The 18473-nt window shown below is 24.7% G+C and overlaps 5 protein-coding genes across 13 annotated transcripts; 3 read left to right on the top strand and 2 right to left on the bottom strand.

Annotated features, from left to right (window-relative positions):
- The first annotated feature begins 222 nt into the window (after positions 1–222).
- Rpt5 (26S proteasome regulatory subunit Rpt5) lies at positions 223–2367 on the top strand. The gene is made up of 3 exons (XM_003697474.4): positions 223–443; positions 776–1909; positions 1974–2367. The coding sequence occupies exons 1-3, from the start codon at positions 402–404 to the stop codon at positions 2082–2084; spliced, it is 1287 nt and encodes a 428-aa protein (XP_003697522.1). The 5' UTR covers positions 223–401; the 3' UTR covers positions 2085–2367.
- A 95-nt stretch (positions 2368–2462) lies between these two features.
- On the bottom strand, positions 2463–3796 carry tsu (40S ribosomal protein S12 homolog tsunagi). The gene is made up of 4 exons (XM_003697397.4): positions 3442–3796; positions 3153–3299; positions 2739–3000; positions 2463–2644 (listed from the first exon to the last, which is right to left on the bottom strand). Exons 1-4 carry the CDS (start codon positions 3500–3502, stop codon positions 2614–2616), a joined length of 501 nt encoding a protein of 166 aa, XP_003697445.1. The 5' UTR covers positions 3503–3796; the 3' UTR covers positions 2463–2613.
- A 278-nt stretch (positions 3797–4074) lies between these two features.
- LOC100868506 (testis-specific serine/threonine-protein kinase 3) lies at positions 4075–6489 on the top strand. Of its 5 annotated transcripts, none has more exons than XR_015294255.1 (7): positions 4075–4531; positions 4620–4789; positions 4936–5085; positions 5148–5429; positions 5554–5733; positions 5802–5950; positions 6143–6489. XR_015294255.1 is itself a non-coding variant. In XM_086914599.1 (7 exons), exons 1-6 carry the CDS (start codon positions 4376–4378, stop codon positions 5907–5909), a joined length of 1038 nt encoding a protein of 345 aa, XP_086770725.1. In that variant the 5' UTR covers positions 4075–4375; the 3' UTR covers positions 5910–5950; positions 6143–6489. The 5 variants fall into 5 exon arrangements, 3 of the variants coding, with proteins under 3 accessions (XP_086770725.1, XP_003697528.1, XP_086770726.1); XM_086914599.1 differs by having other exon boundaries at positions 5148–5421; XR_001112709.3 differs by having other exon boundaries at positions 5802–6489.
- LOC100866236 (glycerol kinase 3) lies at positions 5463–9574 on the bottom strand. Of its 4 annotated transcripts, none has more exons than XR_001112707.2 (10): positions 8834–9574; positions 8251–8509; positions 7921–8138; positions 7589–7789; positions 7400–7510; positions 7077–7333; positions 6765–6970; positions 6530–6671; positions 6383–6460; positions 5463–6305 (listed from the first exon to the last, which is right to left on the bottom strand). XR_001112707.2 is itself a non-coding variant. In XM_003697462.4 (10 exons), the coding sequence occupies exons 1-10, from the start codon at positions 8912–8914 to the stop codon at positions 6208–6210; spliced, it is 1647 nt and encodes a 548-aa protein (XP_003697510.1). In that variant the 5' UTR covers positions 8915–9574; the 3' UTR covers positions 5463–6207. The 4 variants fall into 4 exon arrangements, 2 of the variants coding, with proteins under 2 accessions (XP_003697510.1, XP_086770724.1); XR_015294254.1 differs by having other exon boundaries at positions 9072–9219; XM_003697462.4 differs by having other exon boundaries at positions 6530–6667.
- A 279-nt stretch (positions 9575–9853) lies between these two features.
- On the top strand, positions 9854–15356 carry LOC100867218 (uncharacterized). Of its 2 annotated transcripts, none has more exons than XM_086914596.1 (12): positions 9854–10488; positions 11148–11380; positions 11458–11631; positions 11781–11972; positions 12073–12401; positions 12476–12717; positions 12798–12978; positions 13049–13286; positions 13355–13495; positions 13570–13689; positions 13771–13926; positions 14009–15356. In XM_086914596.1, exons 2-12 carry the CDS (start codon positions 11159–11161, stop codon positions 14240–14242), a joined length of 2229 nt encoding a protein of 742 aa, XP_086770722.1. In that variant the 5' UTR covers positions 9854–10488; positions 11148–11158; the 3' UTR covers positions 14243–15356. The 2 variants fall into 2 exon arrangements, with proteins under 2 accessions (XP_086770722.1, XP_086770723.1); XM_086914597.1 differs by lacking the exon at positions 9854–10488 and adding an exon at positions 10641–10881.
- Positions 15357–18473: the final 3117 nt, after the last annotated feature.

Below are 18473 nucleotides of genomic sequence, written 5' to 3'. Positions count from 1 at the left end.
TTTAATCAAATGCAATATATTTTAACATATATATCTCTTATTTATTATCTATTATTTATGTTTATTATAATATTTAATATATTTTTGATATATTTTTAATATATAATAATATGAAATTATCTATATTTTGTTATTTTACAAAAATCTTTGTATACTATATTTAAAATATAAAGTTTTATATACCTAAAAATTATAAGCTAATTAATTAATTTTTGGACATAGATTAAAAAAATATAGAAACGAATCAAAATGGCGGAATGAACCATAGACTTGATAAATAAAATACTTACTAATTCAGTAAGTGAAGTGAAATTCTGAATTGACCAGATTTATACAAAATATAAATTTACGGAAGATTTTTGAATTTTAACATTTAAAAAATATTAAATTTATTAATATAAATGGCTACTCTTGAAGACAAGTCTCTCTGGGAAGATGGAGAGGTATAAATTGTAAATTTATTTGGTATAGGTTAAGATGGAATGACAAGCATATCTAAATCGTTTAGAGTTTAATATATTATATGACTCTAATACAAATTACTTAAAATAAAATGAATTTTACTAAAATTAAAAAAATATTTTTTAATTAAAAATTATATTATGTTTTAGTTAAAAAGATCATACTTATTTTTTATTTGTAAATATTTATAAATATTAGTTTGCAAATGTTAGCAAGCTTTTAAATTTATTTCTAAATATGTTTGTAATTTATAATTTATGAAGTTAGAGAAACTAAAAATATATAATAAATATTTTTATAAATCTTTTTATAGGAAGCTTTGGGTGAGGATGTTTGGAGAATGTCTACAGATGAGATTGTCTCCCGTACACGTTTATTAGATAATGAAATCAAAATTATGAAAAGTGAAGTGATGCGCATTTCTCATGAACTGCAGGCACAAAATGATAAAATTAAAGAGAATACTGAAAAAATTAAAGTAAATAAAACTTTGCCATATTTAGTATCAAATGTTATAGAATTATTAGATGTGGATCCTCAAAATATTGGAGAAGAAGATGGTGCAGTTGTTGATTTAGATGCACAAAGAAAAGGCAAATGTGCAGTTATTAAAACTTCTACTCGTCAAACATACTTTCTACCTGTAATTGGATTGGTTGATGCAGAAGCTTTAAAACCAGGTGATTTAGTTGGTGTCAATAAAGATAGCTATCTTGTACTTGAAACTTTGCCTGCTGAGTATGATGCAAGAGTAAAAGCTATGGAAGTAGATGAAAGACCCACTGAACAATATTCAGATATTGGTGGTTTGGATAAACAAATTCAAGAATTAATAGAAGCTGTAGTTTTACCTATGACACATAAAGAAAAATTTGAGAATCTTGGTATTCAACCTCCCAAAGGTGTATTGTTATATGGACCACCAGGAACTGGAAAAACTTTATTAGCTAGAGCTTGTGCTGCACAGACAAAATCTACTTTTTTGAAATTGGCAGGACCCCAACTTGTTCAAATGTTTATTGGAGATGGTGCAAAATTAGTGAGAGATGCATTTTCACTTGCAAAAGAGAAAGCACCTGCTATTATTTTTATAGATGAATTAGATGCAATTGGAACAAAACGCTTTGATTCTGAAAAAGCTGGAGACAGAGAAGTGCAACGTACTATGTTGGAGTTATTAAATCAATTAGATGGATTTAGTTCAACCGCTGATATTAAAGTAATAGCAGCTACGAATAGAGTAGATATCTTAGATCCAGCTTTATTGAGATCTGGTCGTTTGGATAGGAAAATAGAATTTCCGCATCCAAATGAAGAAGCTAGAGCTCGTATAATGCAAATTCATTCGCGAAAAATGAATATGTCTCCAGATGTTAATTTTGAAGAATTATCAAGATCTACTGATGATTTCAATGGCGCTCAATGTAAAGCTGTTTGCGTGGAAGCGGTATGTAATATCTTGATATGTAAAAATAATAATAATATTTTTTAATCTTTTTTTGTTTTTATAGGGAATGATAGCATTGAGACGCAATGCAACAGCTGTTACACATGAAGATTTAATGGAAGCTATTAATGAAGTTCAAGCGAAAAAGAAAGCTAATCTTAACTATTATGCCTAATATGCTTTTGATTTATTTATTAAAATACATTTTATAATAAATAAAAATAGACTGTAATAATTGCAACAAAATTAAATTTCAAGAGATTAATCTTATTTGTAAAATAAATAGCTCAATATGAGCTTTAAAATTTATAAAAGAATTCAGTATATTTAATTCAGAACTTCAATTTACGATTTTAGAAGAACTTATTTGAATTCACAAATTTTATATGAAATACTAACAACTTAACTGTTAATGAAATATAAATAACTGTTGAATAAATATAAATAATATATGCATAGATTATTTGAACTTCAATATTTATAAATCCTTTCCAATTTATGTTATCAATTATAATATTAATTTTAAATGGAAAAATTTTTAAAAGATGATAAATTAATTTTCTGTAAACTATATTATTTCCAATATCTTGTTTTTTTTTTTTTTACAATATCTGTGAAGTACAAAACAATCTTCCTTATTTAATCTTTCTTAGTTATACATAGAGGAAATAAAATTATTTTTTTAATAATTATTGCTCTTTTTTTCATCGTCTTCGGTGACTTCTCTTCTTAATTCTGTAAATAAAAGAATTGATTTGTTAATAAAATTTAAACAATTATTATATTTTAAATGAAATTTTTATATACTTTTAATTAAAATATATCTTACTTCTTTGGTCCTTTTACAAAACACCAATCAACTGAAATAGGCTGTCCTAAAATTTCTGTTCCATTTAAAGCATCTTTTGCTGCTTGAGCTTCTTTAAATGTTTCATATTCTACTAAAGCATATCCTTTTAAGAAACCTGTTCTTCTATCCAAATTTAAATGTAAATTCTTTATTTGACCAAATTCTGAAAATTTATCTTGAATATCATCTTCTTGAGCTTCTTCATGCACAGAATTTATAAATAGAATCCAACCTTCTACGGCTAAAAATTATAAATATATTTTTTTATAAAAATGTTAAGTATCAAATAAATTTTATTTTTTTGTTTTTTACTTTTTATTTATAAAATTTATTTTTTTTGTAGTTATAATTAAATATTTATTCAAAAATAAAATACATAAAATATTTTCTTACATCTTTGTGGACCTGGTTCATCGTCATCTTCCTCAACAACGTTCATTGATTCATAATGACCGACATCATCACGAGTAGATACTAATTCTGCACCGTGTCCTCTACCTTTTCTTCTTTTCGCTTTTTCTTTTAAACGTGCAATACCTTCTAAAATGTGAAAAAAAAATATTAAAAATAAGTATTTATGAAAATATATATTTTTAGTCAAATTAATTCTAATTTTAAGAGGTTATAACAAATGACGCTTATGTATAACCATAAAGTTATCTAAAAAGATAATCAAACTTACGATCGTCTTCATCATCCACTTCAAATTCTTCTGCATTATCAATATCTAGCACATCTGCCATAATTAAATTATTATAAGTTTTCTTTTAATAAATACGTAAGCACAGTATTTCTAACAAACGAATCAACACGTAAGCTTGACTAAATGCCAAATAGTGTGTTTACGATTTTGGACACAATATATAATATATATATATAATCATTAAGTATACATTATTTAGATATACTGAATATATTTATATAATTAATAAATTGATAGTTGAAAAGAATGCTAATCCGATTGATTACTTTTAAAATATATCCCAACAATAAATTTAACCATATATTGTATATTTTATTTTTATTTATTTAATCTAATATAAAAAAATAATTTTATTTTAAATAATTAAAATAAAATATGTAAATATATATAATTTTTTATTATGAAAAGAAATAAATTAATAATAAGACAAAGTTATTTTTTAAAATTATTATCTATTATAAATATGTATACATATATTTATAATATATATTTATATTTATATATTTATATATTTATATTTAATTTTTCAAAATTACTTGTAGAAAAATTGGTAAGGTTTATTCAATAATTATAAAAAATATTATTTTATTGTATTTTTCATGAAGTAATAACAATAGTATTTCAAATGTTCGTAAGATCGATCTTTTAATTTTACTATATGAAGAGCATCGCGCCAAATTTCAATCCATAGTTTCTAAATTGACAAGTTATGAAACTCCAATTTTTTCAATTCCAACATTTTTTTTTAAAAATTTATTAGAAATATGTAATGAAATGTAGAAATGACATCGTTGCAAGTATTAAAATTAACACAAGCATATGAACAACCACAAACAGTATAATAATGCATACAAATATGTATATTCATTATGAATTTGAATTTAAAATGTTACAATAATAATTTACATATAAAATGGCAACTGCACCTATAACAGATAATTCTCCAAAATCCTTATTAAAACTCGTGGAAGATAAAAATGACAAATCAGAAAAAAAATTAACCATTCTTGAATCACATGGATACACTCTTGGTAAAACAATAGGTGCCGGTTCATATGCTACTGTAAAAGTATGTTATATATATAACATATGTACTAATATTACAAATCAATATTAATTTCATCAATATTAATTATTTATAATCATATATATAAAAGATAGCAAAATCTGATCGACATGATTGTCAAGTAGCAGTAAAAATTGTTTCAAAATTTCAAGCACCTGGTGATTATTTAAAAAAATTTTTACCCCGTGAAATTGAAGTTGTTAAAGGTTTAAAACATCCAAATTTAATTCGTTTTCTCCAAGCGATCGAAACAACTCATCGGTTAGTCAATTTATAATATTATTTAAAAAAATTACAATATACTTTTTATTAACTATATTTAGTAAATATAAAAAGATTTAACACCTTAATATTTATATCTTCATTAATTTAATAAACATATATTTAATAAATAATTTAACATTTAGCGTTTATATTATTATGGAATATGCTCAATGCGGTAGTTTGTTGGACATAATAAGACGTGATACATTTATCGATGAATTTCGTAGTCGTCGATGGTTTCGGCAATTATTAGAGGCTATTGATTACTGCCATGGACGTGGTGTAGTACATAGGTAAAAATTTGATAAGAAATGTTAAGTGCCGTCACATATTTAACTACATAATTTTATTTAAGAGACATCAAATGTGAAAATCTTTTGATGGATCAGAATTTTAATATTAAGTTATCTGATTTTGGATTTGCACGTGGACAAATGAAACCAAAAAATGGCACTAATCCATTAAGTGAAACTTTCTGTGGTAGTTATGCTTATGCATCACCAGAAATATTAAAAGGTGTTCCATATTTACCTCAACTATCTGATATATGGTCCATGGGCGTAGTTCTCTATGCAATGGTTTATGGTCGACTACCATTTGATGATACAAATTACAGTCAACTACTAAAGGTACCCAGGTACATTAAAAAAGAAAAAAAAACGTAATAGAATCTAGATCAATTTAAAATTTTATTCATATAATGGTGTTATTTAAATAAGATTTTTATGATTTTCTATAATATTATTTTCTTCATAATACAGCAAGTACAAAATAAAGTTGTATTTCCTAAAGAACCAAATGTATCTCAAGCTTGTCGTTCACTTATCTCACGAATACTTGTTCCACAACGAATACGGATGAATATTGATAATATAAGAAATGATACGTGGCTTGCTGAATCTCTTGTTACAGTTGAAACTTCTACTACTGATATCCCAATGGTAATATTTATTTTCCGTCTTTATATTTTATATTAATTCTTAATGATATGTTTTATATAATTTTAAAGGATACTTCTACATTACGAAACGTAAAAAAAATGACGAATGAAAGAAATAAAGAAACAAAAAATACGACTGATATTGGAGCACAAATTATTGATAAACATTTAACATAAACATTCCAGATGAAAACCATAGATATCCAAATTTGAAATAGGTTCCTATTTTATCTTCAAACAATATTTTTTCTGATTTTTCATATTTCATTTAACATTAAAGTTATCACAGTATTATGGCACATTTATTTATATTTGTTCTTTAGTTCATTTTTTACTTATAAATAATATTACTTTTACAAAGTTTAATGATCAGTATATTAATATCAAATAATAACCTAAATATTTGTTAGCAAACAGGACCTGCCCAAATGCATTACTTGAGATAAGTACAGTACATGGTACTGTACTCGTTCAGTCATAACATAGAATGATATTTAGCAATCATAAGTAAAAGTAATGTACTTATCATAAAAATACCTGGAGCAGTTGCTTTATGAATATTCTTTATATTATCTACAAAAAAATGATCTGATGTTTTAGATAATTTAACAAAATCAATTTTTATTGAAAAAAAAAAAAAGAAAACATACCATTGGTATTAGAAACTGGTTCCCAACCTAAACTACGATCAATAGCCATTTTCCATTGTGAATATAATATATCTCGTTCTAAATAAAATTTGATTATTTTCAATAAATTGAATATAAGATAAAAATTAGGAAAAATTAATAACATACCATTCTCAGATATTGAAGGTAAGAAGATATCACTTGGTACAGCAATATCAAGTTTTAAATCCCATTTTCGTATACCATCTGCATTTCCTGCAGCAATTGCAACTCCAAGTGCGGTAGTTTCACACATTAAAGGCCTCACTTTCTTGTAAAATTGTTCAATTAATCAGATATTTTTTTATCTTTATTTTGTTTTTTTTATTATAAGAAATAAATTTTTATGAAAATTTATACTTACCAACTGGAATTCCACAAATATCTGCTTGCATTTGCATTAACAAATTATTAGTAGTCATAGCACCATCTACTAACAATTTAGATAATGTTAAACCTGTGTCTTCTTTCATAGCTTCCAAAATATCTCTTGTCTGAAAACAAACGGCTTGCAAAGCTGCCTTTATAATATGTGTACTATTTGTGTCTTCAGTAATTCCACATATAACACTGAAATGTTAAATACTTTGCAAGGAATATGTGATAGTAAAATTAATTACAATTCCTAATTCCATATTATGACATAATTATAATATTATATTATTATGTAATTTACCTTCTTGCATCTTTCCTCCAATATGGAGCATATAATCCAGCAAATGCAGGCACAAATGTAACACGATTATCAGTTGGAATTTGTTCAACAAGAGATTCAGATTCCTTTACATCAGATAGTACTCCAAGATTATCTTTTAGCCATTGAATAACAGCACCAGCTATAGCTACAGAACCTTCAAGAGCATATATTGGTGCTGCTTGTGGTCCTAATTGATAAGCAACTGTTGTCAATAATCCATGAGATGAATCTACAATCTTCAAAATTATTTATTAATATTTAAATTGTAAAGAAATATTGAAGAATAATAAAGTTAATCTTACAGCAGTTCCAGTATTGTATAAAAGAAAACAGCCTGTGCCATAAGTGCTTTTTGCTTGTCCTTTTTGTAAACACATTTGTCCTACCAATGCTGATTGCTGATCACCTAAACACTTTATATAAATCAATATTTATTTATAGATAATTACTATCTCATTTTGATTAATATATTAATTATAAAAAATGCCTACTCCTGATATTGGTACACCAGATAAAACTTCATCTTGTATGTAACCATATATTTCTGATGAACTACGAATCTCTGGTAAAATTTCTGGAGGTATATTAAAAAATGATAATAATGTTGGATCCCATTTTAAAGTTGTGATATTCATTAACATTGTTCTTGAAGCATTTGTAACATCAGTGGCATGAACACCTCCAGTTAAATTCTAAAACATATATATATAATTATTTAATAACAAATTTTATTTTTATAATATATCTTTTATATGAAAAATTACTATATAAAATACATTAATTATATTTTATATTTATATTTTAATAAGTAATTATTACTCACCCAAATTAACCATGAATCAATTGTGCCAAACATGCACCGTTTTAAATCTAAAGCTTCACGTACACGAGGTACATTTTCTAACAACCATTTTAATTTTAAACCACTGAAATATGGACTAATTGGTAAACCACAAAGTGGTTTCAAATAGTTTTTATTTTGATTACGTATTTTTTTTAATATATCATCTACAATTGAAGTAGTTCTCATATCCATCCATACTATAAATTAATGAATATAAATTTTATTTTTATTAATATTAATCATTATTAAAAAATATAAAATATAAAAATATAAAAATATAAAAATAAAATATCTTGTGTTAATGATTACCTATAGCATTATATAATGGTTCTCCAGTAATGGAATCCCACACAACTGTAGTTTCTCTTTGGTTTGTTATACCAACTGCAACTATATCAGTAGGATCTATGGTAAGCTGGCGTAAATTAAATATAGTTTGATTAAGACATTCTCTAACTGCTTTTAATATTTCTATAGGATCTTGCTCAACCCATCCTTCTTTTGGACATGTTTGTGTTATTGGAACCTGATGATATGTTAATACTTCAGCTGTATCTGCAGCAAAAACCTGAAATAATTTGTATATTATTAATAAAAATATAAGAACATAAAATGAAGAACTTTATACAAATTATAATATATTATTCATATTTTTTACAAAAAAATTAATAAATTATTAAATTTTTTGTCAAATTTTATTAAAAATAAATCTAAAAAATTTTTCTTTTAATTTTTAACATAGAGTAATAATAGTAGAAAAATACATTCATATTTTAAAAATATATTTCTTTATTAATTTTAAACATTTAAATTTAAATCATTATTAATTATAATTATAAATTATAATATTTACAATTATATGTGATATAAATAATTATTAAAAATTTAATACCAAAAATCTAGCACTACTTGTCCCTTCGTCGATTGCACCGACGAGGGGTCCATATCTACTTGTCGACTCATTTTTGTTCATTTCATAGAAGACTATTTGAATACTTGTTATTAATTATTTCTTTTAATTTATTTGTAATCAATCGGCAAATTAAATAATTAAGTATCACAATCATGAATATGAAATTAATAATGAATGGTTTTAAATTAATATTAAATTAAAGATATTAGATAACTACAATAACTCTTTTGATAAAAATAAGTATCCAGCTACGCGCACGTTGTTGGCTGTTTTTCATCGATCGCCTTTGCTTCAAAGAATAACAATTTCCATGCACCGATGTTACAAACCGATTGTCAGTTTCCATTTATGATTATGTTTAACATAGAACGGAACATTACTATTTAAAAATTGGCGGTGTTTCATTAACTATATCATATTTTGAATGTCTATCTATAGAAAGAAAAAAGTAAATATAAAAGAAACATCGTGATTGGTTCATGGAAACATTCCTATAGAATAGAAAGAAAAAACATTACTTTTCTATAGCAAAAATTTTTACAAATAGAATTATTTATTTAATCTTTGGTATTTGGCATATCTACATTTTGCGTGTTTCTTTTACTCTTAATTATGTTTATTTTTTTAATACGTTACGAATATAAATTTTATAAATTTAGACGAGAAGTTAATATCTTAAATATTTTAAATATTTTATATTATTCTATAATAAAATCTTAAAAAAAACTTTGTTATTATTTTTCTTTAATTTATACAATAATATAATCAATTCGCTTACGAGATAAATCAACCTTATCTATATATTAATTAATTTATAAATACACAATTATATGTATATCTTTTATTTTTTACTTTATTTTATTTTATACTTAAAAACTGAAATCTTAAAACAGATATATTATCAATTAAAAATGTAATATAATCCAATTAAATAATTTCTTTTTTTATTCGAAAAATTGAATTATACAATGTTAATTAATATTGTTATAACTTATAATTATAATATAATTTGTAATTCAAATAATAAGATGTACTTACTATTATTTAAAATGAAAATTTGAATTCACCAACAATAAAATTCAACATAAAATTCCCTGGAAATTCATGTAACAGATATTAATGTCAAATATGGTTACTAATTTGTACAATTTAATAGAAAGAATAAAAATAAAAGTGTTTTATATTAACCAAGATACATTTCCATTAAACTATTTAAATTTAAAAAAAATATATATATAAAAGAGATGACTAAATAAATTTTAAATAAAAATCAATTTTTGTTGATCAAAATGTTTATTTTATATCAATATGTTGAAATGTCAACGGATTTTTCAAAATTTTATATATTTTGGAGGGACTGAAATGCTGTAAAATATGGCTGAATTACGCGTAGAAATGATCCGATAGAGGGCATTCGACGCGTGCATACGCAATCGTGTTCCTCCACCTAACGCGAAGGCGACATCGAATTGTCGTTTACGTTCTAAAAAGTGGCAACCATTTCGAAGTGTATTTTTCGTTATACTTTCGTCGCAATCATCTACCCTACCTGTCATGAGGACTTAAATGGCATCAAAACCCATTTGCCGTTTTGCTCGCTGCCAATCGTTCGAACGGAGACACGAAAATTTCAAGTCAGTGCTGGCAACTTTTTACATTTATTATAAGGCTTCATTTTGACGAGGAACGCAGGCAAATATTTTGTTTACTGTTCCTCACACGTTATTGTTAGGGTTATTGGATTTTAGCGGTTACTTATCGATGCGAGCAAAGAACGGAATGCTTCGTTGCATGGAACGACGAAAGCAATCTTGTCAGACGCTTCATCGCATTATTTCTTATTCCTTTACTTATAGAATGAATCGTCGGATACGTTATTGTTCGACAATGCAACGATATCAATGGTTGCTTTCTTCTCAGTACACATCGTATGCTGTTACATAAGGAGAGACCATTATAAAAATTTTATTTTAATGAATTTTACTTTTGCTTGTATGAAAATTAAAAATTATTCTGCGAAATACAAAGTACCACAATTATTACTTTTAAAATATAATTTATTTTATTATGTTTAATATTTTTGTTTTTTTAATTTTTAATATTTTAAAATTTTTAAAAATACTTTTTAAAAATATAATACCAATAAATATTGATATGAATTAAAAATGAATTAATTTAAAGAAAAAAATATATATATATATATATAATATAATTATAAACATATTTATTATTATTCTATCATATTTTTAAGATTATGAAATCATATTTTTAACGTATATAATTATATTTGCAGTTGCCAAAAAGATGACAGCTGATTCAGAAAAAGATAGTACTCATTGTTTAGTATGTAATAGTAAAGTTGGTGTATCTACTAGAAATAGTATACGAATTTTTAATGAAAATTCTTTAACATCATCTGAAAAACCACTTGTAGATACTATTTGTACTGTCTTAGAAACAGATTTAAATGAAGAGAATGTACATTCTCTTGTTATATGTAAAAAGTGTTATAAATTATTTAATGAGGTAAATGAGATATGAATTATTATGTTTTATAAAATTATATAGCAAATATAATGTTAAAAGATAATTAATATTTGCAGATTGATGAACTTGAAAATCGACTATCAGAAATAAAATTAGAATTATTCAATAATTATAAGAAAACTATAAAAAAATTATCTGATATTCAAAATGAAGAAGAATATAATGATCACGATTACATAGAAAACATAGAAAGTCAAGATACAGATGGAGAAATTAAATATATAACAAAAGTAATATATAAAATAAATTCAATTAAATATCTAAATATATCTAATATATTTAGATATTTAATCTAATATATATATATTAATAATATATTAATTATAATATATTAAAATTATAATATTCATTTTATTATAATTTAAAATTTAATGTGAAGGATGAACAAGAAATGCAAGATATGGGAGAAGGAGAAGAAGAAAGATTAGAGGAAGAAGAAGAGGAACCTTCTTGTGAGCCAGAGGAAATCATTCTTAAAGTTGAACCTATACCAGAAACAAGTAATGCTGAGGAAAGAAAAAGAATAAAACGGACAAAAATTGCACCAAAAGTTGAACCTTCTCAAGAACGAGTAATTATCATATTATTAATTTATATTACTATAGAAATATAAATATATAAAAATTTATATTAATATAATAATATTTCTTTATTTTTCATTTGTTTTTTAGATTGTATCTAGGGATGGTTCTACATATACCTGTTTATTATGTACAAATGAAGAAGATAAAGCTGTAGGAGATGCAAAATCTATTATTGCGCATGTAAGAAGCGTACATGAAACTCGTTTATACATTTGCGATATATGTGGTGATGATTTTAAAAAGAGAAATGAATTATCTGTTCATCTTGATGATCATGTTGCTAAAGAAGAGGGAGATTTTCAATGTGAAATATGTAATAGAATATTTAGTAATTTGCGATTGTTTAGAATCCATAAAAGAATACATTATCCACAAGTAAAATCTTGGCCATGTGAGACTTGTGGTAAACGATATAGGTAAATATAACTTGCAATTTTTAAGTGATATATAAGTTAACTTATATATACTATAATTTTTTTTTTTTTTATAGTTCCAGAAATTTATTAGAGGAACATATCAATACACATACGGGTGTTCGTCCATATGTATGTGAAAATTGTGGTAAAGATTTTGCTTCAAAATATACTTATAAAGCTCATGTAAAAACACATGAGATACGACCTCGTCCTTATGAATGTTCACAATGTAATAAAACATTTTTAAGTCAACAAAATCTTAATCAACATGAAAGAACCCATAATGGTGTAAAAGAATATGTTTGTCACCAATGCGGTATATTTTGTTTATTTATTTTTCGTTTTTTTTTGTAATATTTGAAACAATTTTATAATATAAAAATTATAAAATTATAGGAAAAGCATTTGGTTCACCACATAATTTGGAAGTGCATAATATAGTGCACACTGGTTACAAACCTTATATATGTAGAGTATGTGGTAAAGCATTTGCCCGTAAAGCTGAAATTAGAGATCATGAAAGAACACACACTGGAGAGAAACCATATCAGTGTGAATTTTGTGGAGCTACATTTAGGCATGTTTATTTATGCATTTATTAAATATATATTAAGTGTAAAAATAATTTAATTTTTATAACTTTTTAGTCAACGATCAAATTTACAATCGCACAAACGTGCAACACATTATAATGATAAGAGGTATAAATGTGATGATTGTGGAAAAGGATTTAAACGGCGAAGATTATTAGACTATCATATAAAAGCAGCCCATACTGGTGAAAGACCATACAAATGTGATATATGTACAGCAACATTTGTATACCCTGAACATTTCAAAAAACATATGCGTATACATACTGGAGAGAAACCTTATCTTTGTGAGGTATTTAAAATCATTTATTTAATATTAACTTAATATTTTATTTTTATTTGAAATTTTTGAAATTTCAGGTTTGTGGAAAAGCATTTAATAGTCGAGATAATAGAAATGCACATCGATTTATACATAGTGATAAAAAACCGTATGAATGTCTTGTATGCGGAATGGGTTTCATGAGAAAACCTTTATTGTATGCTCATATGCAAACTCAGGTTGAAGTGATATGATATAATAAATTTTTTTTTTATTCAAAAGTTTTGATACGAATATTTATGTAAATTTTTAGGGCCATTTAAATGATACTATTGTGGTCAATCAACCGCGACTCACTACAGAAGATGATCAAGTCATAACAATTTCTGATGGTAATGTGGAATTTTTAGTGGATGAGGCAGAAAATGATCAAGTAATAAAATATATTTATTCTTTTATTTTTTATGTTATGATATATTTATTAATTTTTTCTATATTTTTTCCGTTTTTTTAGTTAGATGAAAATGATTTATATGTGACAGAATTAAAAGATCATGTTATTATACAACAGCAAAATGAGGATCAAATGTATAATGAAGAAGATGTATTAAATATTTCAAAAGAAGAAAATGTTGCAGATGAAGAAGTAAATCATCTCGCTGATGGAGAGGTATATACGAAGATACATATTCGAAATATTTTGATATTCATAACAACAAGTTTGATAATAAATTAAAACTTCATAATTTTAGATGAATTTTGTGGAAAATGAAGTAATGGAATGCAAAGTTGAAGATTCAGAACAAGTAGAAGAGGTATACAATTATAATGAAACTGAAGACGGGGAAACAATAGTTGTACCAACTATTTCGGAATACAAAGAAGAAGAAGATGAGAAAAATGCCGTTCGATTAGTGCAAATTCGATTTCCAACGTCGGTTGGTGGGGAAGGCCGAAGTTGGTTAAGCTTAGTACAAAACACGTGAATTTTTGTGTCATTATGTACCATAGCTCTCTGATTAGGAAATCGCTTTTTTAATAAATCTTTAAATCAATATTAATAAAAACGTACTAGTATACATAAACGAGTGGATAAAGAAATTCGCCTTACACAAAATGGAAGTATGATATTACATGATACAAATGCAATTTAATTGCAATATCATGTGATAGATTCATGTTTATTTATGTGTATGAAGCTATATTATTCTTCTCATAAACAAATAAAAAAATAAAAGATAATACTAATTCTATAATTAACGTAAATGGCAAAAAACTTAAAGCGAAGAATACTGCATCACGTTTAATATATTAAGTATATATTTAAGTTTCATTTGGGAAAGATTTTCTCAATCAAAGTTGACGCAATAGAAAGAAATTTTATTATAGGGCAAAAATATTAAAAAATAATAACATACAATTGGACATCCGATATAAAACCGATATTTATAAAACCAGTCAGTAGTATAATTTTAATTGTAATTTAATTTTTTTAAGTCGCGTTTATGTTTATGTTTCTTACTTCTTTCGTGTTTTATAATGATTACTGCGCGTATTAATAATACATGCAAAATAAATCGATGAAAAGTGTAGTTGGTCGTTTCAAAATGAATTAAGTATATTAATTTGAGACAGTACATTTTGTACATCTTATAATAATTTTCGTATTGGCGCAATTTTCTAAATGTTTTATATCCATTTTCCTGATATTGATATTTTTTTATGCATTTAACATAAATTATAGTTGTTAATATCTAATAAGAAAGTTTTCTTAAGATTAAAGTTAAAATTTTATAAATATTATCTTTAACTTATCTTTAACATTGCTTCCGTAATTCTTTGAATTAATTTAATTATTTTACTAAGTAAAATTCCAATGAAGAATGTTTATTACTATTTTTAAAATTTTGAAATAATATGTTACATCATTTATATATAATATGTCATTGTATACATCACATAAAAACTTATAAAACTAATACTATAAACAAAATGATGTATCGAATATTTAATTTCTATGTATTATTATTAGTTAACTATTATTCTTTATAAATATTAATATAAACATGTACAAATAAATAAAATTATAATGTTCTTAGACATTGTTTCTTTTTTTTTTATTTCTTCTTTAATAATTAATTTGCGAAGATAAATATGACGATACATATAAATCAAATTTAATTTGAGATTAAAAAATTAAAAGATATAATAATTCAAATTCAATTATTTAAAGACAACTCATACATGTTTATTAAATGAATGTTGGAATCAATTTTTATATTACAATAATAAATGATAAAAGTCAATAGTGCATGTGTTTTGCAGAAATGTTAAGAGGATGGTTTTGACAAATGACAGGAAATTACGGCGCACTGAGATACTCTATTCAGCGATTAATTGTTACGCTATTGTAGCTTAAGCCATCAAGCAGCATCTCGTGGCTCTCAATAAGTTAAATTGAGTGTGAATAATATTCGAATCCGCCAGTCTCTATGTCGGGGATTCGTACCTTAATGCCTCTTTATCCACTCCGGTCTTTCAAAACGAACTAACACAATAGAATCTAAGGATATTCAATTTTTCATAAAGAAATGAGATTTTAATAGTCCCTTCTCAATAGTCATCATTTTTAAACTTACATGATGTGAATACATCAATTTTATGAAATTTTGTTTGGTACATTATATTTATTCTATATGAATTTTTATTTTTATTTATATACAAAAATTTATATTCATTTTAATTTAAAAAAGTCTAATTAAGCAGTATTAATAAATACAATAAAAGAGAATGCAAATATCTTTTTAAGCTTTTTTAATAATAGAAAATATATTTGTTTAATTAAATAAATTCAAACTTCGATAAAATGTAAAGTGAGTGGATTTAGGAATGATTTACAACAGTTACTCCTCGAAAGAATAATTTACTCCTCTAAGATGCTTAGGAATTCTCTATTCATTCAATGCTCCGCAAGTGCACGAATACATGTCGTTTCTCACATTAATTAATCGACAAGTCTAATTGAATTGCCTTGTCTATGAACCGCCATTTTAATGTATCCCCAACGTTTCATCAAATTTACATAAACGCGTGATTGTTTATTAATAATATAAAATAATTACAATCTATTTTGCTTTTTATATTATATTATATTATACAATAAATATAAATGTATGAACAAAATATAAAATTTTTAAAGACTTAACAAAAAAAAGAAAAAACAATATTATAGAATTTATTGTATAATTATATTATAAAATTTGTTTTTATAATTTATAAGTTTTTTAAATATATAATATATTTAAAATCTATAGAATGTATAAGAGATTATTAGAGTAAAAATGTGACAAACATAAAAAAAAATATATAAGAAATAGGATCTTAATGCTTTTATATTCAAAATTCATAAATTTCATATTCTACGAAATTGAGCAAACGAAATTGAATATTTTATTTAAAAAAAAAAAAAAAACAAAATTCATCTTTAAGCCTTCTTTATGTACCTATTTATAAAAAAGATAATTTTTTTTGTGTTTGGTTTAAAAAAATAAAGATATTTCAAACGAATACAATTTGTGGAATAGATTGTATAGTTTTTTGTAAATTAAATAATTACACGGCAGAAAACTTTTCTAAATAATGATATACTTAATCATAAAATAATACCAACGTATTCTCTTTTACATTCCCACATCCTTCCACAAAATTTCTGTTTCATTCATAATGATACCATCCTCTATCCTTCCGTACGTGGTTTCTCTGTTTTCCCAACTTGAATCTTTCTCTCAAAGTTCTTCCCTTTTTCCTCTGAACACGCACTGCATGCAAATGTATGTATTATTGCGGCATTCCACACTGATTAAGCGCCGTGTCCAAAATGAATCTTTAATGAATCTCTCCAAGACTTCAAACTACGTTGCTTAATGATAACGTTATCATACATTATTTATAGCTGTAGCAATACAAGTAAAATTATAAAAAAACAAAACTTTAATTGAAATAATTTTTTCTTTGGACGAAAATTTCAGAACGAAGATCCAAGAAATTGATAAATATATTTGGAGATATATTATAATTACATAGAGTGGAATTTGGAGAATAATATTAGTTTTTACGACAATATAAAGTATTAATAAGTCAATTTTTTTATTTAGGATAAAACTTAAAAAATTATAAGTTTCATTATAAAATAGAAAATTATATTTTTCCTTTCAATGATTCTAAAATTTAAATGGATTGCCATTATTTATCTAATTATATATTATATTCATAAATATAGAATAATTTATTACTTAATATTAATAGAAAATTATTGAAATCAGAAATTGAATAATATGAAAAATTCTGAATAGATATTGATATAAGAATTGTTACCTTCGTATTTTATATATATATTTTTATAATTAAATAACTAAACAACGTATATTAAATATAATATTGTATAATATTTTTTCTTATTTAAACTTATAGAATATACAGTAAAATTTCTAAAATGCAAAAGATAGATACATTCATACAAAATCAAGAGAGCAAAAAGTTAAAACTAAATTAATAGTTTCCATTTTATTTTATTTAAAAATAACATAAAAGTTTTCCATTATATAGAATAATTTAAAATAAAAGAGTAAATAAAGTTATAATTTAATCATTATCAGAATCGCTTAAAATTAAGTTCAACCGACATCGCTTTGTGAATTTAGTTTTTCTTAAGAATTTTTTTTCTATATCTTATTTTCTAATCCTTAATCGTGCAATTTTTATAGAAGCAATAATTTAAAAGATTTATTATCATAAATTATTTTCATATTTTCTTCAAATCCACATATTTCCCTTCTCCCCTCATTTTATTTCTCTCTTCCCTCTTTCATCTATTTTCACACCGCGCGTAAAAAGTATGCAAATGTACACGCGTATTATCTCAGACTACGTGTTTTTCAAGTATCACGTGTAGAATGAGCGAAAACTCTCGAGAGATTTGTTTTTTTTTCTTTCTTTTTTTTTTTTACCGATACACGATACACGAAAGATATACAAAGACGGCGCAGGAGGGAAGATACGATGAGGCTGGAACGAATACAGGTCTCGGCCTATCCATACGTCGACTCGATCCTACGATCCTTTGATCCCATTCTGATTTACTCGTAGGTGGAAGTGTACTCGTAGGGGATCGGGAGAAACTTGCCGGAAGTACAAGTTCGTCGTATGTTGTCGGAATTT

Source organism: Apis florea, unplaced genomic scaffold (genome assembly GCF_048593485.1).
Source record: "Apis florea isolate Af1SG1 unplaced genomic scaffold, ASM4859348v1 contig_3696_pilon, whole genome shotgun sequence".
NCBI lineage: Eukaryota > Metazoa > Arthropoda > Insecta > Hymenoptera > Apidae > Apis > Apis florea.
The sequence above is the reverse complement of the archived record's forward strand: the minus strand, read 5'-3'. Positions and strand labels throughout refer to the sequence as shown.

What these genes read in the sequence shown, in the direction of transcription:
- Rpt5 (XM_003697474.4), top strand. Translation starts at nt 402, where the DNA reads ATGGCTACTCTTGAAGACAAGTCTCTCTGGGAAGATGGAGAG. An exon ending in CTCTCTGGGAAGATGGAGAG is followed by an intron (nt 444 to 775) that starts GTATAAATTGTA and finishes ATCTTTTTATAG; the next exon opens with GAAGCTTTGGGTGAGGATGT. An exon ending in AAGCTGTTTGCGTGGAAGCG is followed by an intron (nt 1,910 to 1,973) that starts GTATGTAATATC and finishes TTGTTTTTATAG; the next exon opens with GGAATGATAGCATTGAGACG.
- tsu (XM_003697397.4), bottom strand. Translation starts at nt 3,502, where the DNA reads ATGGCAGATGTGCTAGATATTGATAATGCAGAAGAATTTGAAGTGGAT. An exon ending in AGTGGATGATGAAGACGATC is followed by an intron (nt 3,300 to 3,441) that starts GTAAGTTTGATT and finishes TTCACATTTTAG; the next exon opens with AAGGTATTGCACGTTTAAAA. An exon ending in TGAACCAGGTCCACAAAGAT is followed by an intron (nt 3,001 to 3,152) that starts GTAAGAAAATAT and finishes TATAATTTTTAG; the next exon opens with CCGTAGAAGGTTGGATTCTA.
- LOC100868506 (XM_086914599.1), top strand. Translation starts at nt 4,376, where the DNA reads ATGGCAACTGCACCTATAACAGATAATTCTCCAAAATCCTTATTAAAA. An exon ending in GCGATCGAAACAACTCATCG is followed by an intron (nt 4,790 to 4,935) that starts GTTAGTCAATTT and finishes TTTAACATTTAG; the next exon opens with CGTTTATATTATTATGGAAT. An exon ending in CTACTACTGATATCCCAATG is followed by an intron (nt 5,734 to 5,801) that starts GTAATATTTATT and finishes ATAATTTTAAAG; the next exon opens with GATACTTCTACATTACGAAA.
- LOC100866236 (XM_086914598.1), bottom strand. Translation starts at nt 9,200, where the DNA reads ATGGAAACTGACAATCGGTTTGTAACATCGGTGCATGGAAATTGTTAT. An exon ending in ACCTTCAATATCTGAGAATG is followed by an intron (nt 6,461 to 6,529) that starts GTATGTTATTAA and finishes AATTTTATTTAG; the next exon opens with AACGAGATATATTATATTCA. An exon ending in ACCAGTTTCTAATACCAATG is followed by an intron (nt 6,306 to 6,382) that starts GTATGTTTTCTT and finishes ATTTTTTTGTAG; the next exon opens with ATAATATAAAGAATATTCAT.
- LOC100867218 (XM_086914596.1), top strand. Translation starts at nt 11,159, where the DNA reads ATGACAGCTGATTCAGAAAAAGATAGTACTCATTGTTTAGTATGTAAT. An exon ending in GTTATAAATTATTTAATGAG is followed by an intron (nt 11,381 to 11,457) that starts GTAAATGAGATA and finishes TAATATTTGCAG; the next exon opens with ATTGATGAACTTGAAAATCG. An exon ending in AGAAACCTTATCTTTGTGAG is followed by an intron (nt 13,287 to 13,354) that starts GTATTTAAAATC and finishes TTGAAATTTCAG; the next exon opens with GTTTGTGGAAAAGCATTTAA.